General features: G+C 52.0%; 10 protein-coding genes across 10 annotated transcripts; 6 read left to right on the top strand and 4 right to left on the bottom strand.

Annotated features, from left to right (window-relative positions):
* Nucleotides 1–1,379: 1,379 nt before the first annotated feature.
* GGTG_06625 (hypothetical protein) lies at nucleotides 1,380–2,221 on the top strand (the record flags this gene model as incomplete). Its single annotated transcript, XM_009224445.1, has 3 exons — nucleotides 1,380–1,577; nucleotides 1,971–2,036; nucleotides 2,114–2,221. The coding sequence occupies 3 exons, from the start codon at nucleotides 1,380–1,382 to the stop codon at nucleotides 2,219–2,221; spliced, it is 372 nt and encodes a 123-aa protein (XP_009222709.1).
* A 383-nt stretch (nucleotides 2,222–2,604) lies between these two features.
* Nucleotides 2,605–4,080, top strand: GGTG_06624 (hypothetical protein; the record flags this gene model as incomplete). Its single annotated transcript, XM_009224444.1, has 7 exons — nucleotides 2,605–2,608; nucleotides 2,752–2,847; nucleotides 2,995–3,020; nucleotides 3,086–3,161; nucleotides 3,330–3,660; nucleotides 3,808–3,902; nucleotides 3,986–4,080. 7 exons carry the CDS (start codon nucleotides 2,605–2,607, stop codon nucleotides 4,078–4,080), a joined length of 723 nt encoding a protein of 240 aa, XP_009222708.1.
* Nucleotides 4,081–7,324: 3,244 nt separating this feature from the next.
* GGTG_06623 (hypothetical protein) lies at nucleotides 7,325–8,873 on the bottom strand (the record flags this gene model as incomplete). The annotated part of the gene is made up of 5 exons (XM_009224443.1): nucleotides 7,325–7,469; nucleotides 7,759–7,850; nucleotides 7,927–8,064; nucleotides 8,590–8,732; nucleotides 8,858–8,873. The coding sequence occupies 5 exons, from the start codon at nucleotides 8,871–8,873 to the stop codon at nucleotides 7,325–7,327; spliced, it is 534 nt and encodes a 177-aa protein (XP_009222707.1).
* A 99-nt stretch (nucleotides 8,874–8,972) lies between these two features.
* On the top strand, nucleotides 8,973–9,515 carry GGTG_06622 (hypothetical protein; the record flags this gene model as incomplete). The annotated part of the gene is made up of 2 exons (XM_009224442.1): nucleotides 8,973–9,160; nucleotides 9,494–9,515. The coding sequence occupies 2 exons, from the start codon at nucleotides 8,973–8,975 to the stop codon at nucleotides 9,513–9,515; spliced, it is 210 nt and encodes a 69-aa protein (XP_009222706.1).
* Nucleotides 9,516–9,607: 92 nt separating this feature from the next.
* On the bottom strand, nucleotides 9,608–12,913 carry GGTG_06621 (hypothetical protein). Its single transcript, XM_009224441.1, has 2 exons — nucleotides 10,598–12,913; nucleotides 9,608–10,503 (listed from the first exon to the last, which is right to left on the bottom strand). The coding sequence occupies exons 1-2, from the start codon at nucleotides 12,383–12,385 to the stop codon at nucleotides 9,928–9,930; spliced, it is 2,364 nt and encodes a 787-aa protein (XP_009222705.1). The 5' UTR covers nucleotides 12,386–12,913; the 3' UTR covers nucleotides 9,608–9,927.
* Nucleotides 12,867–15,422, bottom strand: GGTG_06620 (hypothetical protein). Its single transcript, XM_009224440.1, has one exon. The coding sequence runs from the start codon at nucleotides 14,747–14,749 to the stop codon at nucleotides 13,226–13,228; it is 1,524 nt and encodes a 507-aa protein (XP_009222704.1). The 5' UTR covers nucleotides 14,750–15,422; the 3' UTR covers nucleotides 12,867–13,225.
* A 21-nt stretch (nucleotides 15,423–15,443) lies between these two features.
* GGTG_06619 (kynureninase) lies at nucleotides 15,444–17,552 on the top strand. Its single transcript, XM_009224439.1, has 3 exons — nucleotides 15,444–15,928; nucleotides 16,037–16,470; nucleotides 16,538–17,552. The coding sequence occupies exons 1-3, from the start codon at nucleotides 15,634–15,636 to the stop codon at nucleotides 17,447–17,449; spliced, it is 1,641 nt and encodes a 546-aa protein (XP_009222703.1). The 5' UTR covers nucleotides 15,444–15,633; the 3' UTR covers nucleotides 17,450–17,552.
* A 1,257-nt stretch (nucleotides 17,553–18,809) lies between these two features.
* GGTG_06618 (hypothetical protein) lies at nucleotides 18,810–20,222 on the top strand (the record flags this gene model as incomplete). The annotated part of the gene is made up of 3 exons (XM_009224438.1): nucleotides 18,810–19,484; nucleotides 19,596–19,886; nucleotides 19,971–20,222. Exons 1-3 carry the CDS (start codon nucleotides 19,416–19,418, stop codon nucleotides 20,220–20,222), a joined length of 612 nt encoding a protein of 203 aa, XP_009222702.1. The 5' UTR covers nucleotides 18,810–19,415.
* Nucleotides 20,223–20,275: 53 nt separating this feature from the next.
* Nucleotides 20,276–22,656, bottom strand: GGTG_06617 (acid phosphatase PHO1). The gene has a single exon (XM_009224437.1). The coding sequence runs from the start codon at nucleotides 21,962–21,964 to the stop codon at nucleotides 20,384–20,386; it is 1,581 nt and encodes a 526-aa protein (XP_009222701.1). The 5' UTR covers nucleotides 21,965–22,656; the 3' UTR covers nucleotides 20,276–20,383.
* A 566-nt stretch (nucleotides 22,657–23,222) lies between these two features.
* Nucleotides 23,223–24,500, top strand: GGTG_06616 (hypothetical protein). The gene has a single exon (XM_009224436.1). It carries the CDS (start codon nucleotides 23,380–23,382, stop codon nucleotides 23,896–23,898), a length of 519 nt encoding a protein of 172 aa, XP_009222700.1. The 5' UTR covers nucleotides 23,223–23,379; the 3' UTR covers nucleotides 23,899–24,500.
* The last annotated feature ends 57 nt before the right edge of the window (nucleotides 24,501–24,557 follow it).

Raw genomic sequence — 24,557 nt, 5'->3', positions numbered from 1 at the left:
GCGGTTTGTATCCGGTATGGTATAATTTGTCCTTTGTTGTTATTTTTTTTATGTAATTGGGTATTAGCGGTTATTTTTATTAACGTTTTTGTGCGTATTTTTGTTAGCCCGGTATTTGGTTGCTTTCGTTAAGGTAACGGTGTTTTTTGTATTTGCTATCCGGGTGTTTATAGCTTTGTTAAGGGTAAGTAATTATGTTTAAAAAGTAATTGTGCTTTCTTTTGCCGGCGTGGTAATTCCGGGCGGGTTCGGGAAGGTTGCTTTTTTGCCGGTGCTTTCCTTTTGCTTTGCTTATTTTTTTCCTTTTTCCTTTTTTTTTTCCTTTTTTTTTCCTTCCTTTTTTACCTTTTTTTTTTAGCTTTTTTTTTTTTGGTATAATGCTTTTTTTTTTAACCGTTACCTTTTTATTGCATTGTTTTTGGTTAATTTTTATTGCTTTAATTTTTTTAACGCGCTTTTTATTTCCGGCGTTTGGTTGCACTTTTTTTTTTCGCTTCCGGCCATTTTTAATTTTACTTTTAATTTTAATCGGTTGCAATGCCAATTAGCGGCTTTTTTAAAAAAAAGTACGGCTAAAGCCAGTTTTGCTAAACGCGATGGCCGCGGCGGTGGCGGCGTTCGTAATAATGGTTAAGCGGTAGCTATTGCTTTTCCTTTTTCCGATCCCGTTGCTTTTAACGTTTTTTTTGCCCGGCCCGTTTCCTGTGCTTCCCCGGTAAAAGTATTTAATAATAGCAACGGCTTTTTTAACGCTAGCAACGATAACGGCGGCAACGCGCGGGTTAACGCTAATTATATAATTTATTTTTTTTTATTCCTTTGCCGCCAAATCGTTTTCGTTTTTTTATTTTAATTTAATTTTTTCGTTTAACGATACAAATTTATAACCCGCAAAGCAATAAACGTTTTAACGGAAATTTTTAAAAGTATTTTGCTTTATTATTAAATAACGTAAATGCTTTTTTCGTTTTTTTCCCGTTTGTGCTTTGGCTAATTATTTAATTTTGCGCGTAACATTTGCGTAAATTGCTTTGGTTATTTGTTTAATGGTTTGGGTAAAAAGCAAAGCGGGAAAAAGCGGTTTGGCAAAGTTGCAATTTGTTATTTTAAAATTAGTTCGTTTTTTTTATGGTTTTGGGTAATTTTTTTATTTATTAATTTGCTGGTTTTTCCAAATACGGACGCATTGTTTTATCGTTTTTGTGCTAATTGGAATATCCGGTATAATACGGTAAGTTATTTTTTCCTTTTTCCTTTCCGTTATTTGGCCGGGTTATTAACGTATTTTTTTTTAGCTTTACCCCGCTATTATTAAAAAAATTCGTATTACGGCCGTGCTTTTTGCCAAATATTACCAATTGCTTTTTAAAGTTAAAAATATGCGCAATTTCGGGTTAAATAATTGCCGCAAATATTTGGTAAATTGTTTTAATTTTATCGGCTTTTTATGCTTTATCGGTTCGTTAACGGTATGGTGCGGTGCTAAGCGGTTTACAACGCATTGGTTGCTAAGGTTTATACGTTTCGGCGTATTAATAAAAACGGGCTTAACAAATTCGGGGTGCTTACCGGTGCTGGTTTTGCTTTTAACCGTTTTTGGATGCTTTTTTTTTTTGGCGCCGGGGTTTTTATAAGTGCCGGTATTGCTGGTTCGGAGCTCGTACGGTCCTTTTCCGGCAATATGGTATTAATGCTTTAAGCCTTTGCTTTTTACGCTTCGAAAGCTTTTAACGCTTTATCGCGTATTAACGATGCTGCGGAAGTTACTAACGATTTAAAAGTTAAAAAGCTTGCTTTTGCGCAAGCTTAACAATTAATAAATGCCGGTTTTTTTTTAATGGTAATATTGTTTTTATTGCTTTTGCATTTTTTAATTTATATAAGCAATTAAATATAGCGGTTGTAAAATAAGGTAATAATAAAAATAATTTGGCGTTTTTCGACCGGGTGCTAAAAATGGCGCGGAAAAGGATCCGTACGCGCTAAAACATGTAAAGCAGCAATTCGTTTCCAAGCTTGCTGCTGGATATTGCTGGGTATGGTTGGGCGTATAATTGTAGCTTTTTTATGTTGGGTTAGTAATTAAAATAATTATATCCGGTTGTTAATTTAGCGTTGGGTTATTTATTTAGGGCGGTTCGTTTTTTTAATATTTGCGTTTTTAATTAATCGTTTTTTTTACCATTTTAAAATCGTTAAATTTATTTGTTTTAATTGCTAAACGTGCTGTTAATAAAAAAGGGGGGGGCAAAGGGGGGCCGTTTTGGTCCGTATTGGTTTTGGTAATAATGCTTATTTTTTGTTGCTATCGTTTAAAATATGCTTTGCGGTGGCTTGTATTTTCCCAGCCCGAGCTTATTTTCCATTTAGCATAAAAAGGGCATTTAGCAAGCAAATGGAATGTTATTTCCCGTTGCCCGGTTTTATACGGGCAACGGGGCGTATGCACGTTAAAAACGTTTTTATTTTAAAAAAACGCTTTTAATTCCAGTTTTTCCGTTTTTAATTGGATAATTATCGCGCTTTAAGCTTTGGTAAGTTTTTGGTATGCTTTTAGCATTAAACCGTTAAAATTGGGTTTGTTTGCGGGGGTTGCGGGCCGGAATGGGTTTGCTTTCGTTGCTATAGCGCGGGTTTTTTTGCATTTAGCGTTCCATTTAATTTCGAACCATTCCTTTCTTTTTTTTTTTTGCTTTTGGTTTGTTAGTTTTTGTGCTTTGGCATTGGCTTTTATTTTAATTGCTTTTTAAGTAATTGCCGGGGCGGGGCCGGGCTTAAGTTTAAAAGGTTTTAACGGGTTCCATTTTTGCGCCCACCGGTTTTTGCTTGCCAAGCTAAATAAATATGGTACTTTTATTTTTTTACGATATTTTAGCTATTGGAAATATTGCTGCACCTTATTGGTACCGGTCCGAATTACGTTTTTTATTCCAAATTTTTCCCATTTTCTTTTTGCTTTTAATACTTTTTCGTTTAAATACAAATTAATTAAAGGGGTAAAGCATTTAATTTCGAAATTAGTTAGTAAAGTAGCTTTGTAAACCCCGGCAATGGTTTTTAAATACGCGCGTTGTTTTTTTTAAAGCTATTTAACGGCGCTTTTAAAGCGGCCCGTTGCCGGTATGGCTATGTAAAAAGTTATTGCGCCGTATACCAAAGCCGTGCGGTACATTACGTTATAAAAAAGCTTTTTTTTGCGAACGTATTGCTTTACGTTAACGAAATAAATTAAGTAAATGCTAGCTATTGCTTTTTTTGCTTGCTTTTTGCTTTTTTGGTGTGTTTTTTAAAATTAAAGCGGGCGTTTAGCCAAACCCCAAAAAATTTAGCCGTTTGGTTGGAAGTTACCGTTATATTGCCGAATTGGATTACGGGCGAATTTTCGTTTTTGTTAAAATGGATTAATTTGGTTTTGGTGCTATTAAATTTTATGCCGTATTTAATTGCTTATGCTTTGCATTTCGGCCAAGCTGCTTTTAAAAACCGGGCCGTATTTTTTGCGGTATTTTTTATTGCTAATGGGTTGGTATTATCGGCAAAACCGGTAACGAAAATCCTTGGGATATTTTTAAAATTTTTATATAATAATGCAATATATATAATAAAAAGTATAAAAAATAAGGGAAAGTTTTGGGGAATTCCGGTTCGGATTAAAATTGGGTTCGAAATGTTGCCGTTAAATTGCAAAATGGCCGTTTTATTTGCTAGCTACCTTTTTACTTATTTTACGATTGGTAAAAGGAAATTATATTTTTTTAGCGTATTTAGCAATTAAAAGTGGTTAATAATGTTAAATGCTCCGAATAGGTTAAATTGTAATAGCGATGCGGTAACGCCGTGGTTTTATGCTGCGATTATCGCTTCCATTACTTTTTGGATTGCTAACTCCGTGCTTTTAACCCGTTGGTTGCCCATTTGGCCGTTAAAAAAAATGCTTTTTTTTTTGCTTTGTTAGCAATTTGTTTCGTTATAATTAATTCGATAGCTTTTAAAATTAATAATAACAAAGCGATAGGCTTTTATCCCCCGGTTTGTTTTTTTTTACAATGGTTTTGCTTGGTTTGGGTAGTATTACCGTAAAGGCCTTTTTAAAGCGCTTTAAAAAATAGCTTGTAGCAATTATTGCGTTAGCAAATTTTGCGATAACGGTTGCGCCCGGCAATTCGGCGGCTTTAAATAGCCCGTTCGGGAAATGGTTTTAGCCCGTGGCTTTTTACGGTTTAATGCGGCCCGTTGCTTCCATAATGTTTTGCGGGGTAACGAAAACGGGCATTTAAAAAGGGTTTAGGAAAAAGTGGTTTGGGAATTTGGTTTTGCTAATGTTAAAAATATTAATTAGCGGGTTTGGGAAAAATTTGGATAATAAAATTTTGGTTTTTTTTGGTAATTGCAAAGCGTATCCGGGTTTTTTCCGGTTTTAATTAAATTTGGTAACCGATTTGGGTTTTTTTTTAAAAGTTTTTTAAGCGGGCTTATTTTTTAAATTTTCAAAATGCGCCGTTTTTTTTAATATTTTGTCCCGTTGCGGAAACGACGCTTTTTTAATGGTTGGATATCGTTTAGCGTTTTTTTTTAACGAATGCTTTGTCCGCGGCTTTATGCGCTTTTTATGCTGTTTGCGTTTTGTTTTTAATAAAAGCGCGTTGCAAACGGTTCGCTTTTTTGCAAAAATTGTTAAATTTTTGTATTTAGTAAAAGGCGCGTTTGTTAAAAGGGCTTGGTTTTCGTTAAAGGGCTAATTGGTTAGCAAATTAAATTAATTGTTGCATTAGTTTGTTGGTTTTCTTATTTATAGCTTTGGCGTTGTGCATGTTTCCGGTCGTTATTAATTTGCTAGCCATTTTGGCTTTAGCTTTTGCCAGTTTTTTTGTTAATTTAACGTTTTTCCATTTCCAATTTTTAATTTATTGGAATTAAAGCTATTACGGTTCGAAAAAAACGCGGAATATTTGGGACAAATGGTTGGACCTTTTTATTATATTGTTTTATTTTAAGTATTCCATTTCGAATTGTTGCGTTACCCAAGCGTAATTAATTGTACTATTTTTTTTTTTCGTTTTTTTTCGTAATTTTTCCGTAAAGCGTTGCTAATTCGAATCGTTTGCAACGTGCTAATTCCAAAAAGGTTTTGCTTTTTGCATTGTATTTATTGTGTAAATTCCAAATTGGATGGTAAAGGTTAAAATTGCTTGTAAAAATTGTATGCTTTTGGGTTGGGTGGGTAACGATTATAATAAAAAGCGTTATTTAGTTAGGGCTTGCTTTAAAATTTGGGAAATATATTAAATATATTTTTAATGGGCTTTTCGGCGTAATAATTGTAATTAAAGCCCAATTATAACCGCACCGGGCGGTTTACAATTTGGGGGCGAAACGGTTATATACGTAAAATGCTACGTTGGAATTAAATTTTTGGTAATAAATAAGCTTGTAATTGCAGCCGTACGGTTTTAAAAGGTTTTCGTGCTGGTTGCGTTCCGGCTTTTGGATAGTTAAAATGTTATATTGTTTGTTGCTGTAAAAAAGGAAATTGCTTTTTCCTTTGCTTTTTTTTATATTCCAATATAATATATTTAATTTTATACGTTGCTATTATCGTTAATTAATTGGTTAAAAGTAAACGTAATTCCGGTTGCAAAAAAGTTAAACGGTACCGGTATAAGGCCGAACTGGGTTGGCTGGGATGCAAGCGGTTAGGGTAAAGGTAAATTGGGGAAGGAAAAAAGGGCTTTATGGTTTGGTGCATTGGCAAGGTTAAAGTTAGTAACCGCGGTATTGCTAGGTGCCGTTAGGTCGTTAACGGCCCGGCATTTGTTTGTTCTTTTTATTTCCGCTATTTTATTAAAACCGAAAAAGGCAAGGTTTGGGTTTATAAAGTATTGGTTTATCCTAAAAGCGGATTTGGAAAAGTTTAACGTTTTTTTGTTGCGGGATTTTCGTGGTTTGCTTATTTGTTTTTTGGTTAGGGAATTTTCCTTTACTTTCGTTATTTTTAATAAAAAGCCGTTCCGTTTGCGTTTTATTAATAATTTTAAATTAAACAAATCGTTTTTTTCCTGTAACGGTTAAAAAGGGCCGGGTAAAGGGCGGATAAATGCAAAAAGCGGGAGGGTATAAACGGCAAAATGGTTTATTTGGTTCGGTTAAAGTGCGCGCTCGTTCCCCGTTTCCAAAGCAAATTATTTCGGCCGGTTTAAAAATGTGTTTTTGGCCTTTTTAATTTTTTTTTTCGCTACGGGGTACGTTTATTAAAAGGCCGGGTGGTTGTTTCCGTAATTGTAACATTTCGGTTTGCTTTTTTTTGTAATAAATTAACCCCCGTACGACGGGCACAAAAGTTCCCCGGCTTTGCCATTGCTATGTAACGGTTTGGCGCAATGCGGGCAACGGGCCGTTTTTTTGCAAAATTTTAATTTATATTTTTACCCGTAGCATTTATAGCATTAAACGGTTTTCGTTCCCGTTGCAAACGGTTTAACGTTAAGGATTTCGCTTTTAAATACGAAGCCGTTATTGCATACGATTTAAGTTACGGCGGGGAATATAATTTTAGCCAATACCGTAGCGTATTTTTCCAATTGTTAAGCGTTTTATATATAAATAAAATTAATTTCGGCCCCGATATTGTGCGTTTTAAATTTGTATAGCAAAATGTTGTTATCGTTGGTTGCGTTTTATTAAATGCTTTTAATTATAACGTTATAAATTTGGGTTTGGTATATTGTTTTGTTGCCGAATACTTTAATAATTTACGCGGTATTTTTCGTATGTTTGGTAGCAATTGTATGGAATAAAATTATTACGTTACTATTAAAAAATTTGCGCATTGCTTTTACGTTATTGCCGAACTTTTTAATTAATGTAATGGTAATTTTAACGGGTATGCGGTTTGCAATTTTAAAAAAAACGTTTTCGGTTAAAATGGTAATTTTGCGTTTGGTGCGCGCGGAAATATATTTCGGGGGGGGGGGGGGGCCGGTATTAAAAAATGCGTAAAAACGGATTGTAAACGGGTAGTTACCGGTTTAATTGCTTTGCAACAAACCGGTTGCTAAAATTAAAGCGTAATTAGTGGTTTGTTTGCGGGCGTTGCGTATTTTAACAATAATTTTATTTTTTATAATGCGAAAGTGGTTGGGCATATGGTTGCGATAGTTGCGGGACCGCGTTTCGAGCGCGTTTGTTACGGTTTTGGTCCATTCTTTTACAATTTTAAGCATTAATTCGGTGCTGCCGGGGGGCACGAAAGGCTTTAATGTTTCGATTAATTGGTTTTTTAAATTTGCAATGCGGGTGCGCGTTAGGAAAGGGTTGGGGGCGTTGGTTATGGTGGTGTTGTTGCTGGCTTCGGGGCGGTCGGTAACCGCTCCGCCGCCTTTGGGGCTGCTGGCGCTGCCAGCAGCCGTGCCGGAGGCGCGCTCGCGCGCGGACATACGTCCGGTGGCGAACCGGAGGCGAGGAGTTTGAATCTAATGTTAAATTTGCTGTATTTGATGGCGTTCTCCCGTTGCGAGGTCGGGGAGGCAAAAGCGGTTTTTAGCATTATATCATTTTTTGTATTTATATTTACATATATATATTATATTTTATATTTATAATATTAATATATATAAAATTTACGTTAAACGTTATTTATTAATTTATTTTAAAAATGCATATGCATTTTTACTGCCCCTGCCACCTTGGCTGAGATTTTGGGTCCACTTTTTCCCACCTTGTCCGAGGTGTTCGCCCACCTTGGCTGAGCTGACTACTCACTGAGCGGAGATGATTGTTATGGCGAGTAGAACCCGGAGCGTCATGGACTTGGGATGCTCTGGGCGGATGTGGGCCATGACCTCGTGCATGAACTAGAGGCGCATTTTAACAAGCATCATACCGAACGCTCCCGGTCGACTTCGTCCTACAGCTCAGTGTGGTTCGAACCTCAAGCCGCAAGTGGCCCGTAGGGCTGTCCTCTTTGTTGACTCTTGCCCGTTCCTCGGGCGCAACTTCTAGGGCGCTCGTTTTGCTCCCTTGAGCGCAATCTCTATCGTCCCAACCACCGCCTACGAGGGTCAGGGTCTATGATGGGGTGGTCATGTTGTCCGGGCTGCTGTCGGGTCGAACCTCGTCTCGTGAGCGCGGCAGACGAAGCCTAAGACGGAAAGAAGAGTTTGTGTAGCTGTTTAGGCTTGAGGGCGGCGGGGAGGTGTGAGGAGGGTCCTTTATATACTCGCAAATTTTTTTGCAACCGTGGTTCCAAAGTTCTTTGGATTTGTTCTGTGTCCAGCTCTGGTCGGATATGGCTGGAGGCTTTTGTCACTTGGGAAGTTTTGCATGCGCTTGCCCCGTCAAAATGGCATTACCTCCACGCCAGAATGCCTTCACCTCTGCTCAATTCCTGAGTCTTATCCCGCGGAAAGTACAACCCACCTGCCGCCTGTCTCGTTCCGGCAGGTACGTGCAAAGGGGGTTAGCCCGTGTACGAGCGCTTCCTCCTTTCTGTTTTACCCCAGCAACAACCTACAATCAAGCTTTTTTTCCCTCGTTGGGCGGCGCTCTGGACCCGCCACAGCAGAGCCACCGCCGTTGGTGTATGATTTCTACTCCGGCCGCTCGAAGCGCATCGGAGCATTCTAATCCGCCCTGGCAGCCTCCCTGCTGCTGCAGGGTCAACCCGAAGACGAGGCTGCCGCTCATACCTACGACGCCACCCTCGACTCCATCTATACTCTGGGACGTGCTTTTATCTACTTTCAGCGGTAAAGTGTTAGATGGCAAGCGGCGATCCTTGGCTGAGCTGGATCTCAGCAAGGCCACGCGGGAGATGACGCGCTACACGATGCGTTGGGTTGGATCCAGAAGCACATCGTACTACCGTTAGCGACCATGGTGTAGAATGATCGGCACGCCAGACGGCTTATAACCTCCTCTATGACAACATCTTTCACTTGTACCCGAACGGCCATATACTTTACCATCTTTCGGACATGGACGCGGTGGTTGAGCAAGAGCAGTCAGCCACATACGAAGGCGAACTCCGGCAACAGAACGCGGAAGTCACGGCTCAGAAGGAGGTCAAGGCGGAAGTCAAAACGGATGCGACGGCTAAGAAGTCCGCGTCTTTCCCGGCTGGGAGCAAAGCCCGCGCCGATGAGGTCAAGGCAAAGGCTGATGTGTATGCAGCGACCTAGGTTGACGCCGATGCGGATGGTAAAGTTGACGAGGCGGCTGAGTCAAACGACTCTGCACAAGCAGAGGCCAACAGCGGTGATTCGGCCCGGAAACCCCGTGACAAATCGCACCGGTCCATCGTGATACGCGACGTCGAAGGCCGTCGACGGGAGCGACAGCGGCGAGAGTAGGGAAATGGGCAGAGATTTTTCGGAGTTGGATTAGGAAGATGGAACCTCTGTATGCCACTACAGTCAGTACTCCGCAATCCCCTCTTCTTCTCTCCTCCTTCCTCTTCCGCCCTACCATTTCACCTTCCTTTCTTACGTTTAAATAGTTCACGGTCGGATAAGCTTTGAAAATATGCATTTTAAATAATATGGCTCGCAGGCGCAGGGTTTTCCCCCCCAGGCACAACCCAAGGGTTTTTCCCCACGCATATACCATGTAGCTGCACTGAGGTCTCTTCTATAGACATAACAGCGTATAACTAAATAGAATAAATAATATGGCTAGCACATGAATCGCCTAAATGTATCTATCTTCAGCCAAGTAACGCCAACGTCTTAGTGGGCAATGTCATCGGGGAACCATGGCGGGCTCGCACGGCGCCCTATCCACGTCGTACAACCGACACGCCGCACAGCTTTACGACGCTGCTCCAGTTCTTGGCCCGCTTCCCGCAGGCAAACTACCGGATTGACGTATGTAGCTGTGTTTCGGCAATGCTCCCAGGCGCCCGCCAAACCCAGAGGCTGGGCTCGTAACCCTCTACCAAGTCGTAGGCCCAAAGATCTCTCCCTTGGGCACCGTCTTTCGGATAGCCGTGCCCATTGCGTCTGCCGTTTTAAGAACGTCGACATTCCCCCACCAGGACGGGACGGGCGATCCGGGAAGCGTAAAGGCGAAAAAGATGACCAGGGTGCAGATAACAAGCCCGACATCCAGGCCGGCGGCGGTGATGTAGTTGAACTTTTGCCACCAGGCGGCCCAGCGCCTCCGTATCCCCCAGTTGAAGATTAATCCGATAATTGCCCACGAGCTGAAGTTCAAAGGGGTCGCGGGCGGGAGCCAGCCCATGGCGCCCAGCATGACGGGGGCGTGGAGATGACGCACCACGGAGTTGGGGAACCTGCGCCTCACCAGATAAAAGACGACGGGGAGGAGGGCGCCCAGGAGCCAGAAGTAATGGATCTTCTCGTACATGGTGCCGACGCCGAGGAACTTTTGCGGGCCGATGACACCCCAGACTATGCTGGAGGAAAAGAAGGTGCTGCCGTTGGGGCAGGTGAAATTGCTCGGCTGGTTGGCCGTGCAGATATCTGGGATGTTTCCGAATGCCCAGTTCTGGTACCACCGAGTTGTGTGTGGGGTCAGCCGCAAGCCTCGGAATGGGGAGAGTGAGAGCCAGCCGCAGCCTTTTCGTAATAGTTATACATACCATAACCGAGATCTGCACGAAACAGGACCAGATAACCGCCACGATCTGGCTGAAAAACGTCGTGCGTGGAGGGACCTTCATGTAGAGCGCAAACTTGAGGTCCCCGCTGAACACCTGGGCCTGGCCGAGCACGATGGTGCTGTACACCTTGAACAGCATGTTGGCGATGGGGCGGCCGGGAAAGATGAAGCCGCCGAGGAACGGCGACAGCACGTTGAGCGAGATGAGGATGTTGGTCATGCCATATATCATGCTCAGCGGGATGATAAAGATAAAGGCGATGAGGCATGAGACGAGAAATCCCCACCAGGGCAGCTGGGTGGGAAACGCCAAAACCGTAGCCAGCCCAAAGGCCATGGCGCCAATCCATACGAGGCCGTACCACCAGTCAGGGGCTTCCTTGTACTTGCGGATCATGGCCGTGTGGACGTCGGCTTCCTGGTTGCGCGCCGCCTTAAAGCGGTACCAGATATCGCCGCTATGGTTGAGGGCCGTGTGAACCAGCGAGGCCATCAGCGTGGCAAAGCTTAACCCGTAGTTGATCATGAAAGTGGGCGCGAGAAACAAAGGAGAGTATTTGCGGTAGGCGTCTTCGTCGATCGTAAAGTCGGGCTTCAGGATCTTGAGCACGTTGTAGCGGTGCCCAGTGTTGTCGAAAGTCCGGGACGTGTTTATGGGGAGGTAATCGGAATACAGTGCCCCGGTGTACGAGATTCCAATGGTCGGGATGATAACGAAGATGCCCAGCCCGATCAAAGTGTTGAGGTGAGACGTCCATGGGGAAAGAAGGGGATTCTGAAGATACGCCGCGACATACGTCCAGTCGAACGTGATGGGGAGCAGCGACAGTCCCGTAAAGCCGCCAAAGAGCTGGTTGACAACGACGTCGTCGGGCTTGATCCACGTCACGAAGGCGAACACGGACAGGCCCTGCCAGAGCACGCCGGGGAACCAATAGTATCCGAAGCTGGCAGCCGCAACGTAGCAGAACCAGGAATAGGGAGAGACCCTCCAAGTGCTGGTGCCGGCGATGGCGCGGTCCTCCTCGGCAATCTCGTCCGCCTTGCGCTTGTCGTGCATCGTGTACAGCAGCGACGTGGTGGCGAACTGGCCGGGCCACACCATGGCCGAGGGCCAGACGAGGAAGCGGCGGAACATGCCCGACATGGAGATGCCGATCAGCTGGCTGCTGAGGGTGAAGATGAGGGCGAAGCCCCAGCCCAGGCTGTGGTTGTACAGCGCGGGCGCCTGCAGGGCCTCGAGCGCGTTGGTCGAGTAGGGGTAGTCGGCCGTGATCTTGGCCATGAGCGTGATGACGGCATGCTCCTTGATGCTGAACGGGCCCGGGTTCAGGCTCCACTCGAGGCCAAAGGTGCTGAAGGTGCGGGCCGGCATGACCTTTGCCCACAACATCCCGACGGGGTAGGCGACGAGGATGACGACGACGGCCGGGATGGTGATGGCGGGGCTGCGCATGGACAGGAACATGTTGACACCCGACACGACGGTGACAAAGACGAGCCCGATGACCCAGGCGCGCAGCGTGTTGCTGGGCTCCTCGCCGTCGATCTCGCGCACGGCGGCCCGCACCTCCTCGTACGGGGAAGTGGCGGCCACCTCCTTGCTGGCCCCGGCCACCGCGGCTGGCTCGTCGGCCGGCAGCGCCGTGGTGATGCCGTCAACTTTCTCGAGTGACTTGTCGACATCGCCGTCGCTGCGCCCGCCCGGCTTCTCCTGGTAAGTTACCGGGGGCTGCTTCGGGGCAGCCTGAACATTTTCTGAGTCCATGATGGAAGCCTTGACTACTACCGAGACGACGACCTGGATTTCGCCCGGCCGGGTCGCGCATTTTGAGCGTGTCGAGAAGCCAGCGTGTTGCCTCCAATGCAACGTTTCCAGATAGGAAAGTCCCGACCCGACGGGACACAATCGGGTTGATCCCGCGCTCAGCGCACCATATGATGATCAATACGGCAGGGCAACCCCCACTTGGCTGTAAGTTGGACGATAGTGTGCAGAATTTCCCCGCACCAACGCCTGCTGATCTGCCATAACTGCAGTCGGAGGTCGCAAAGGGAAGGTAACATGAAAGGAGGGGTGGAATGATAACTTTGGTACCGAAGCTGGCACGCTACCTTCCAAGAGTTGGGTAATTTCTAGCGGATAAGCAACTGCGATTGACATGGTACCTTGGCATGCTCGTGGGCTAGAAGGCCCCTCAAAAGGAATTAAGATGACTCCCTTTGTCAAACTAGGAGAGAATCCAGTAAGCGAGATGATTGCTCACACAGCTTCTTCAAGCTAGGTAGCGTTAGTAAGTGAACGTGCCTGGAAGCATGAAAGTTGAGACAAATCCAATCTAATTTTATGATACAGAACCCTGAGTTTGTGTCTGTGAAGACAGCCTCCACGGATGCAATTCTATATAATGCGGAACTCCTAAGTATGCCGCTGTTTCCTGCAGCTTCTCCACGGATTGTGGTTCCCAAACGCTATGCTGATACTAACAATGAAGTGGAAAAATGGGTAAAGGAAAACAAACTGAAGAAGAGGGGAATAAAAAAGCATCGGCCCAAGACAACAGTGATTAAAGAATAAAAGGTAGGCAAGAATGTAGCGGGCACGTGCCTATGTGAGCTGGACCGAATCCGGTCGGCCAGCGCGAAGGGTCTCGTCCCGGATCTGCTTCAAAAAGGGCATCACAGCAGTGCCTCCGGTGCCAGTGAGCTGCGTCTCCGACATGCGGCGATCGCGTGTGTCACCCTTGGAAGCCTTACCATCAGGGGAGGCACCGGCGTCACGGCTAGCGTTCTTGGGCACGGCGACGGGGTTTTGCGGCGGCTCACGCCAAAGAGTGGTCCCGGCAGCGGCCAGGCCGATGGACCCCTTCTTCTGGCTCTGCTGGTGCTTGCGGGAGGGCACGACAATGTACCGCGTCACGATCTGCAGGTGCTTGTTGCGGAACTCGGCCAGGACCTTGGTGGCGTGCTCAAACGTCTCCTGGAGCAGCTGCTTCTCTGCGGACAGCGGGTCGGCAGCTTCAAACGGCTCAAGGGCAAAGCGGCGGATGCTGGGCAGGGCGCGTGCGTGCGCGAGGAACCGCCGGTGGGGGCCGGGCATATAAGCGCGCACCTCCTCGTGGAAGGGGAGCTCAGGCTCCTCCTCAGCGGCAGCCATCTGCGTGGACTTGTGGAGAGTCGGCGACACGGGCCGCTCTTGGGCGGCGCCAGAATTCTGGGTCTCGGTCGCAGCGTGCTCGACGCCCAAGACGAGGTCGAAAAACTGGATCAACGACGACTGGCCGTTGCTCCCGCCCCTGAGCCGCATCCAGTCGCCCTCGCCCCCGCCGCGCTCGTAGAAGACGCCCCGTGGTAGACCAGCTGCCTGCATATTTTTGCTACCCGCAAGGAAGGGGCGGATGGCGTGGTAGAAGACCTCGGGCTCGCAGCGTTCGTGCATCCGGTCGAGGATGCGGCCGACGCGACGGATGCACGCCATCAACTGCTCCAGGGCGGCTGTGGCGGTGGTGTACACGTCCGCGCCGTTGGTACCAGCCGCCGAAATGCGCTCCATGGCAGAGAGCATGGTCGGGATGATGTCGCCGCCCTCGCACTCCATGGCAACGCTAATTATGTAGAACCATGACTCGTCGGGGGTTCCCGTAAAGCTGAGCAGGCAGTCCAGAGACTCCAGGTCGCTGAACGAAGCGGGATCTCCCGCGGCGCCGGTGGTGCGGAAGTTCCACAAATTCGAAGCCGCATAGGTGACGACCGGGGGCAGGTCGAGGTGCTCCGATACCGCCAAAACGGGGACTGTAACCTGGGGCGGCAGGCGCTCAGATGGGGTCTCGCCACTCCAGATATAGGCGTGCGTGAGGAAAGTCAAGACGATATACGCCCTTCTCCACTCGGGCTCCGGGCCGAGCCGAGAGCAGTCGAGGATGGGGAGATTATCGATGGCGCTCCTCAGCTTCCCTTCCCGGAGCAGTTTTGGGAGGTCCCGAGCCAGAGTCTCCCATGGCTGATAGTACGCATCGGGTATGCGCGCTAGCGGAGTCTCAGCTGGGAGAAAGCCATTGGTGGTAACGGTGAAGGTGGTTGCAAGATCATCAAGCGCGGCGCTTTGTTTGGACGTGGTTTCGTGCGGTGACATGGCAGCGAAAAAGAGGAGCCAAAGACCCAGCAGAACGGACCAAAAACGGGTTGGAAATTGTCAGATTTCGGCCCAAGTACAAAAGCACTGACCCCCCAAGGTCCGGACAAAGCGGGAAGCAGAAAGTCTGATGGGAGAAGGCACGATGCTGTGCTGCAAATCGTCCGGCTTGCCAGTCAGGACCCGCGAAGACACCTTAAGGAAACGCCCTCTGGGCCGCGCAACTGCCCCTGACCCTGCCATGAGCACTCCAAGGCACTCAAAATCCCGAAGTCGGCCGTGAAACGAGCGGTGAGGTGAAGAATGTGTCATGAAAACGAACGGAAATGGAGACGAATATTTACGAAGCTGCGGAATAATGCCGTAATTGCCTCATCTGACCCACCGCGTGCCTGTTTCTTCCGACGCTAGCAGGCATGCTTCGCTTGGGAAGTGCAGGAACCAAGGGTTGTTCTTGCTGGGGCAGATGGCGATATCCACGGTCAACCGTCATGAAAAGCGGCTAGCAACGGCTTCGGTCCAGCAGTACGGAATGCTCACGTGGTGGAGCCGCCATGGTTTTCTTCTCGATTATGTCAGCGTTTGCGGCTTTCCCACGGCCTTGGAACACGCTGGAACGCGGCAACACCCGCGCTGCGGCATCGGCGGAGCGCGTGGGGCAGCGTAGCAGCCGCTACGCTGTGCTGAATCGCCCAGCCGCCGCTCGCGCCGAAGTCCAAAGCCGAGACACTGCGGGAGACGACGCTGTCTACAAAGTGTGTTCAGCCGTCCTCACTCGGCTAGACGAACTGATATGAGGGAGCCAAAGAGAGAAGCACACAGCCCAAGGAACACGCCAAGTCCGTTCGAATAAGTGGGACAGAACAGGAAAAAGCTACAACTTTATGCTGTCAAGCCCACCACCCACCACTGCCTCTCACCACGGCCCCCTGCCTGTCATAGCTGTGCTATCCACTCCTGCACGTCATCCTTTAACCTTCCATCACATTTGTCAACCCTCGTGTCAGTCAGAGGCCATGTCTGCGACTTCGGATGCCGTCGAGTTTCCTGCCAATGCCGGCACACTAGAGTACGCTCTCTCGCAGGACGCCCAGGACCCTTTGCGGCACCTGCGCGAGCATTTTATCTTCCCCACAGTGGCCTCGCTGAAGAAGAAGGCCCTGGACGGCAAGATCCCTGGTGAGTGGATCGACCGCCGTGGTACGCCCGTGGCGTGTCCCGACATCATCCCAGATGCCTCCACCCCTTGGGTGCATAGACTGACGCCCCCCGTGTTCCCGTGTATAGCTTACCCACCAAACCACAAGTCTCCGTCTCCACAGCCGTCGGCCCAGGAGAATGGGACGGGGAGCGCCGAGGCGGAAGCCGGCTCCGGCTCCGACGAGACCACCCCTGCAGTGTACTTTTGCGGCAACTCTTTGGGGCTGCAGCCCAAGGCGGTGCGGGAACACCTGAACGCGCAGCTGGAGACCTGGGCCTCAGTCGGTGTGCACGGGCACTTTACGGCGATGGAGGAGTCGCCGCTGGGTGGCAGCTGGCAGGACATGGCGGCCGACCTCGCGACCAAGTCGGTGCCCATAGTTGGTGCTGCCGGCGCCGATGAGATCGCCATCATGAACACGTTGACGGCGAACCTGCACTTTATGATGGCGAGCTTCTACCGACCAACGGCGACGAGGCACAAGATCATTGCCGAGTGGAAGCCATTTCCCAGCGACACTGTACGTTCTCTTGCCTCCTCCGCCCGGGAAAAAAACCGCAACATATATCTGACCCAGCCATAAACAGTACGCCATAGCTTCCCAGATCGAATGGCATGGCTTGGACCCAGCAAAATCACTGGTGGAGCTGCATCCAAACGAGAACTTTTACATCTCGACGGAGCAGATCCTAAGAACCATCGACGAGCACTCCAACAGCACCACCCTGCTACTCCTCCCCGGCATCCAGTACTGGAGCGGGCAGCTCTTCGACATGGAGCGCATCACGGCGCACGCACGCGCCAAGGGCATCACGGTGGGGTGGGACCTGGCGCACGCGGCCGGCAACGTGCCGCTACGACTGCACGACTGGGGCGTCGACTTCGCCGTTTGGTGCACCTACAAGTACCTCAACGCCGGCCCGGGCGCCATCGCGGGCGCCTTTGTGCACCGGCGGCACGGCGAGGTTACCCGGGCGCAGGGCCAGGGCGCGCAGTACCACCCCAGGCTGGCGGGCTGGTACGGCGGCGACAAGAGCGTGCGGTTCGACATGGCCAAGGAGTTCGTCCCGACGCCCGGCGCGCAGGGCTGGATCGTGTCCAATCCCAGCGCCATCGACCTCGCCGCCCTCAGCGGCGCCCTGTCCGTGTTCAGCCGCACCACCATGGCCGAGCTGCGCGCAAAGTCGCTGCGCCTGACGGCCTACGCCGAGCACCTGCTGGGCCGGGTCGTGGCGGACGAGGCGCTGGCGCGTGGCGACGGGCGGGAGCCCGCGTTCCGCATTATCACGCCCGCCAACAGGGAGGAGCGCGGCGCGCAACTGAGCGTGCTGCTGCGCGAGGGCCTGCTCGACACGGTTATAGAGAAGCTGGGCGAGGCGGGCGTCGTGCTGGACAAGCGGAAGCCTAACGTGATCCGTGTGGCCCCGGTGCCAATGTACAACACTTTTGAGGACGTGTGGCGGTGCGTCAATGCCATCAGGTCGGCCGTCATGGCGTGATATCCAGCTATAATACTGGTGTAATGCAGCCTGCGTAATATACCGAATCACGCCGAGATAGCGAGGCTCACCTAGTCCAGTGTATTGAAGACTGTGCATATCCCATCCGACCACAACTAATTCAAGATGGCAGCTGACACCCAGGGGAGATAAATAGTGCTGCTGACGTGGCTCGCCTGATTGGGATCCAGATGGAGATTGGGATCCAGATGGAATATGAAGGTGAGGAGATTTCTGGAAGTCTCTGACCTGAAAACAACCGACAGGGGCTCAGCCGCAGGGAGCTCCAGATCTACCTGGCTGCCGGCTTGGCGATCGGGCAATCTCGAGCCGACACACATTCCATCCATCCCATGCAACCTCTTGGCCGAAATCAGCAACGTTCCAAAGAATATTTTCGCCCCTCTTTCTTTCATAAAAACCCTCATATCCCGTAATCTATAGGTTGTACGAAGTATTACCTGCCGGGCGGGGCTTACGACTTGAAGTTGGCCGCTTCACTCCACCTCGTGCCCTCTTTTTATACTTTAACATATCAACCGCCCTGTTCCCATGTCCTTGGTAGAAGAGGGCGATGCCCCCACGGGGATCATCTCGGCGCGGCGATATGGGTGCTGTGGCCTTAGCATTGGAGCGTCTATGGGAGTGATTTCGGTGTGAGGAGGTGGCCGCTGGGATGTCGTCCTTTGACAACCTGGCGCCAAACAGACCAACGACCAGCACCTGGCGAGACAACAAAAGAAAGTTTGAACCACAGACCCAAGATTGCGAACAGCGCCCAGATTTCTAACTGAAACAATAATATCATCCTCCACCTTACCGTGCATCGCGGGTGGATGACAACCCTCATCTCCTGCCTTCTTGATGCGGAAACCCGAGACGTCCGGATCAGGAAGGTCAGCTCCCCTGCACGACTCGGTCTGTCGTCGCGCGCCCGCATGGCCCGCCTGTGGTTGCTGATTGGCCTCGCAACAGACCTGAAGGCACGCCAGGGCTAGGGGGACGAGGAGGAAAAGACCCCTGATTCGGTAGTTCGCGATGAGATGCACACGTGCCTTCTCTGCCTGGCACCCCCGCGACGAATCAATTGATACACCAAGCGTAGAAAATTGGGCCTCAGGCTGCCAGATTCGTTTGACCAGCTTCGTCCGCAACTGCAAGCAACTCCATTAGATAGCATTTTAACACAAAATAATATCTTTTCGATCGTTCGCAAAGATAAGCAGTTTTTATTTCTTCAAACATTGAAATCGACGCAGCTGGGGAGGACCTAAAGTCATTTTTGGTTTGGTGTATCAATTAATTCGTCGCGGGGGCACGACAGCTTGGGAGCCATCGAGCCGAGCTCCACAAGGGGACGCCTTATCAGCAGCCACCGTGACGGCTTACGCGTAGCCACTGGCTATCGGGCGGCGGGCGCGCGCGCCTGAGACAAGGACAGCGCCTGAGACAAGGACAGCGCGGGGCGCTCCCCTCGGCTGACGATTGCCAGACTTGGCATTGGTCCGTGTAGCGGCCCTTCGGATGCAGCAAGCAGCAGTGGGTGGATGGGCGGGCGGTGGCTTGGTGACCTGGTCCCTGTGCCCGCGGGCCAATCCGCGGCGTCAACGGCCATTCGTGCAACTTGGTAGTCAGCGCCACTAAGCCATAGGAGAGCTAGGCTATTGTGTGTGTTTCGACTCAGCTGCACTGGGGATGCCGTGCCCGCCCACCAGGAGATATCGACTAAGCGCACCCCGGCGGCCGGGTAAGGGAAGCCCCTCACTGGCATTGGCACCACACCGAGAGGCTTTCCTGATGGGGTGGGTGATGGATGGATGGCAGGCTAGTATATAACCTGGTCGTTCCCCCTTCAACGTTTGTCGCGGAGATGGATCTGTTCCACAGCGAGCCTGGCTGAACCCCTTAGCCCTCGCCTATAGTCCCTTTTTCGCCCATACCAGCTCCCCCACCGCGGCCCGCAACCATGAAGCTCTCGGTGCTCCTGTCGTTCGTCGGCCTGGCCGTCGCGGCCCCCATCCCCGAGCCCGCCCCTGTAAGCAAGCCCGAAAACCCCGCATCTAGCACGGGCACGCTGCCTGTCCCCCCACCCCTCCGCCCATTACAGATGCAAAGACACTCGCAGACTAACACCACGATATCGCAGCCGGGAATCCCGTCCACCACGGCCGCCAAGGCCCAGCTCGCGGGCCTCACCGTGGCCCCGTCGAGCACCGGCACCGGCTACAGCAGGAGCCTCTTCCCCCACTGGATCGCCGTGTCCGGCAACTGCAACGCCCGGGAGACGGTGCTGAAGCGCGACGGCACAAACGTCGAGACCAATGCGGCCTGCAACGCCGTGTCGGGCACGTGGGTGAGCCCCTACGACGGCGGCAGGTGGACGAGCGCCTCGGACATCCAGATCGACCACATGATCCCGCTGAAGAATGCCTGGATTGTATGTTACCTCTTGGTTTTTTTTTTTCTCTGTCTCCCCCAAATTGCCCACTGTTGCTAACGAACATCCCCTCCACACACACAGTCCGGTGCCGCCTCCTGGACCACGGACAAGCGCCAGCAATTCGCCAACGACCTCACCCGCCCCCAGCTCTGGGCCGTGACCGGCAGCGTCAACGGCGCCAAGAGCGACAGCAGCCCCGACAAGTGGAAGCCGCCCCTGGCGTCCTTCTACTGCACCTACGCCAAGTCCTGGGTCCAGGTCAAGAGTTACTGGGAGCTGACCATCACGGGCGCCGAGAAGACGGCACTGACCAGCATGCTGAACACGTGCTAGTCGCATCCTGGGGGTTTCTCCTTGCGGGCTGGTCACGGCGGCTGGGGGCTGGGAAGGGGACAGGAGACGAAGGAGACAGGGATTTGTTGTATATACGCATTAGTTTATTACGCATTAGGTACATATGGCATCATTACATCATCTCGGCTTCCCGCTTCCACCTAAGGGTGGATGATCTTGAGGTGGTCCTGGTTGAGGTTCGTCAGGAAGCTAGCACCCTTGACGGTGCTGGGCGTCCCCGGGGCCGTGGCGTTGCACAACTCCGCAAAGCTGCCGATGGTGGCGAGCTTGTCGCCCACGTACTTTGCGTAGTCGGCCAGGCGGCACGACTTGCCGGGCCCGTCCTGGCACGACGGGACGGGGTAGACGGCCTCGTTGATCCGGATCCGGATGTAGGTCTCGTTGCGGCCGGTCGCCGCCGCCGCCTGCCTCTTCTTCCTCTGCGCCGCGCCCGTGGGCCTGGCCTTGCACGCCCGCTTGGTAGTGGTGGGCGCGGGCGCGGGCGCCGTGCCGCCGCCACCGCCGCCGCCCGACACGCGGCAAGTGAGGCGCTCAAAGGCGATGGTGCCGCGCATGGGCGAGATGCGCGAGCTGCGCCACAGGCGGTCCTCGGCGATGCGGTCCGTCGGGAGCGGCTGCTGCTCGTCGAACACGCCAATGGCGGCCGCGAGCTGGTTGAGCTGGCCGTCGTTGAGGAAGTTCATGAGCAGCTTGGGGACGGCGAACTCGGACTTGCCGTCCGGCCCCACGCCGCGGTCGGCGTCGGGCCCCTCGACGAAGCGCGCGACGAGGGCGTCGAGGAAGGGCACCATCATGCGCGACGACACGGCGGCGCCGGGCCCGTGGCCGTACCAGTAGCGGAGGTCCTGCTGGTACTCGTACCCGGCCAGGTCGGCGTCGGTGAGGGTGTCGCAGAAGGGCGAGAGGCGGCCGGTGATCTGGGACTCGAAGCCGCAGATGTAGGCAAAGTCGTTCCACTGGCCGTCCTCGAGCTGCAGGTCGCCGCTGACGTACTGCGAAAGGCGCTCCTTGAAGGCCGGCAGCCACCGCGGCTGCCACTCGGCCTGCTGCGTGCTGTAGTCGTCGACAAAGGTCGGGCACATGTCCGAGGGCGCGAGCGTGTTGGCCAGCTGGTCGGGGAAGCCGCGGCTAGTGACGGCTACGACGTTGCCCAGGGCCGTGGCGCTGGGCCCCAGGTAGCCCCCGAGGAAGAGCTTGGCCGTCTGCAGCACGCGCGTGTAGTTGTTGGCGTAGACGTAGAAGGGTTCGCCCTCGCGGTACAGGTCCGGGTAGCGCGTCCGCAGGGTGTAGCCCAGGTCGTGCAGCTCCTTGTAGCCCGTCTGGCTGAGCTGCGCGATCTGCACGTCCGGGCGCGTCAGGGGCGTGTCCCAGGTGTGGATGAAGGCCAGCGGGCCCGTGGCCGTGTAGTTGCCCTCCCTGAACCGCCGGGCCATCTCGAGCCAGCCGCCGTGCGCGCCCGGGTCCGGGTAGCGCGACCCGTGGCGCAGCACGTAGGCGGCCTGGTCGACGTGGCAGCCCTCGGGCACGTCGGACGAGATGCCGTTGACGTTGCCGGCGTCGGTCCAGGGCCCGTTCCCGCCCAGGTGCGCGAGCGGGCTCTTGACGGAGACGCCGTCGGGCAGGCGGACGGGCTGGACGGGGTCCAGGCGCGTGCCGGCGCCCTGGGCGTGCACGAGGCTCACGCCGGCCAGGATGGCCCCGAGAGAAGCGGCGAGAGTCATGGCTCTTTGGTTGCGGAGCGGACGATCAGGCTCGAGGCGCAAGTTGCAGATGGGAGGACGTCGACTGGCGGCTGATGAAGCCTTGACGCGGCACGGTGCTCTGGAGGTGGAGAGCCAACCGCCATCCAGCACGTCTGCTGTCCATGTTTTTGTACGCAACCTTGGCCTCACCGACCATCCCCGGACTCCACAGGCCAATGTTGACAGCCCCCTCTCTATGGGGCTCCGTGTAATTTCACATTATGCCGAGGTTCCTGCCCATCCTGGGCGACTCCTCGATAAAGCTTGGACAAGCCCTCCCCGATCGAATTGCGACGTCTCTGCGCCCACGTGGGCCGGGCCACCTCCCGAATCCGGGGTGCAAGCGAACCGAGCGCGATGCCCTGGCAAAGCACGTTGTTGCGCTTTGCGAGTTGTTTTGCTGTTTGTTCAGGGGCTTCCCCGCTTGTTGTGGGTGCGGCAGCGCTACCGAAATTGGCACCTCTCGAGATATTGAATGCATCAATGTGGCCGCGAAGATACGATACAAACGTGCTGCCTTTGGATAGATGTCCGTCTTCTTTTGGTCGCCGTCTCAGCCGCATGCCCTGGAATGCGTCCAAGGCTCACCGACCGTCACCATGTGACGATGACGTCAATTGCTGCCAATTTGGGACACCACGGTTTAGTACCTGCCTCCTGGGCCTTGTTCAGTCTCCTCCGTCCAAGAATCTGGACATTCGGGAGACATTCCTCAGGCCGCGGATCGGTTGCGTTTTCGCCGTAAGATCGCCCGTGTGCGGCTGTCACTCAGGAATCCTCAAAGGGCCGATTGCATTGACGCGTCAGATCTGGCAAACACGAGGGCAGAACACGAGGGTCGAAGGATGGCGTCGTATCCTGGGACCGTTCCGGCGCCATCTTTGGTTGACAGTAGCAGCCACCGAGGCGGCTAGGAGGCAACCGTCCAACTGTCATCGGCCACTACGCCCTGCTCTCAGCTAGCGGGCCAGCTCTCGCACAGCGATCCAATCACAGGGTTTCGCATGGCAAACGGCGTGTGACGGTGTGGCATCGAAACCCGACGGCACTCTTGGCCCGATTGGGTGTTTTCATTCGAGGCGCTGACGATCTGCACTCCAGCCCCGGAATTTGTGAATATTTGGTTTCGGGCCGTTACGAGCTTCTTGGGTTGTTACTGGCCGATCCCATGGGTTAGCTTGCTCTAAAGGGTTTGGCTTGTGCGATCCTAGTATCGCTAGTTAGGACACCAATGTATAAAATATGTGGCTGTCCTGGGATCAAACAGTGTCGTGATATCTGGAGAGGCATCAAACTCACGAACTCATCAGATCAAGATTAGAAAAGGAAGAATCCACTTGGAAACGACCAAGAGTATCACTCTCGGACCCGAAACGTATACACCACTAGCAGCCATGATCTCCTCCAGCTTCCTCTCCACCCTCCTAGCGTCTGCCCTTGTCGGTACCTCTTCCGCGACCGCTATCCCATCCGCTCCCCGCTGGGACCAGCAGGGCCCGCCCGCCCCCGCCGCGGCCACCTGGGCCAAGAGGGATGAAGCCGGTACCCCGGTGTTCCAGGCCAGCAACTACATCTGGGGGTGCTCGCCCGGCGGCTGCAGCAACGCGTTCAACCTCACGGCGCCCGCCGGCTACCGCGAGGGCGCGCCCGGCTTCAACGTCGTGTGCAACGGCGTTTACATCCAGTCCGGCTGGCGCGTCTGCTGGAACCCGGATCTGTCGCCGCTCCCTGGAAACAACATCGTCGAGACCCTCTGGACCGACGGGCCGAACAGAACGCACATGTACCTGGGCGCCGCGCACATCTACACCCAGGAGGACGGCACCAGGGTCAACGCGACCGGCCTGGCCGATATAGTGCCTGAGAAAGGAATGAGCTTCGAGTTCCCGGTCACCATCATCAGTACTCCCTAATAATTGGGGCAATGTGCGAAGTGAGGCTTTGCTTCTAATCGCTCGGTTTGGGTTTCTGGAGAGGGGCCTCAACGTTGCGTGAGGGAATTTTGTGTTAGAGCTGCTTTGGGGAATTGCAAGATCTCTAAATTCGCTCTGGATGGAATGGAATGAAAGAAATTATCGCAACCGCAGTAGCTTGGGCCCTTCGCCCTAACCCAAGCCGAATAAGCTTGTGTCAGCTTGGTTCTTCTTTTCCGACCAAGTGCCGACGCGGGGAAGTTCCCGTCGTGGGGGCATGTCGTTTATTAGCCGCCCCCACTGTCTTGCCGACGTGGCGCCGCCTCGGCTGCGTCAAGACATCTTGCCTGCCGAGCTCCAATCCTGGAAACGCCCAGCTAGGATTATTTTGCCATCGTAGCCTTACTGAAAGAACATGTCTTTATACCTAGGTAGGCCGTTATAAGATAGTGCTGGAAAATGCAATCTTCGACCTCCCCGGACCTTTTATGGCCGGGATGGGTGGTAGTCGAGAGCTGGGTAATCAGCAGCGGGCGCTCAGCAAGACGTAGTGGACACACGACCGCCCTCCCCCGTCCCCTACAACGGGCATAACAAGGCGGCAGGCACGCCGATGCGCGGGGAAAGGCCCATTCTTCGGTGCCGCATTTTGCGGGGAT

The sequence above is a fragment of the Gaeumannomyces tritici genome (assembly GCF_000145635.1).
Source record: "Gaeumannomyces tritici R3-111a-1 unplaced genomic scaffold supercont2.3, whole genome shotgun sequence".
Classification (NCBI taxonomy): domain Eukaryota; kingdom Fungi; phylum Ascomycota; class Sordariomycetes; order Magnaporthales; family Magnaporthaceae; genus Gaeumannomyces; species Gaeumannomyces tritici.
The sequence above is the reverse complement of the archived record's forward strand: the minus strand, read 5'-3'. Positions and strand labels throughout refer to the sequence as shown.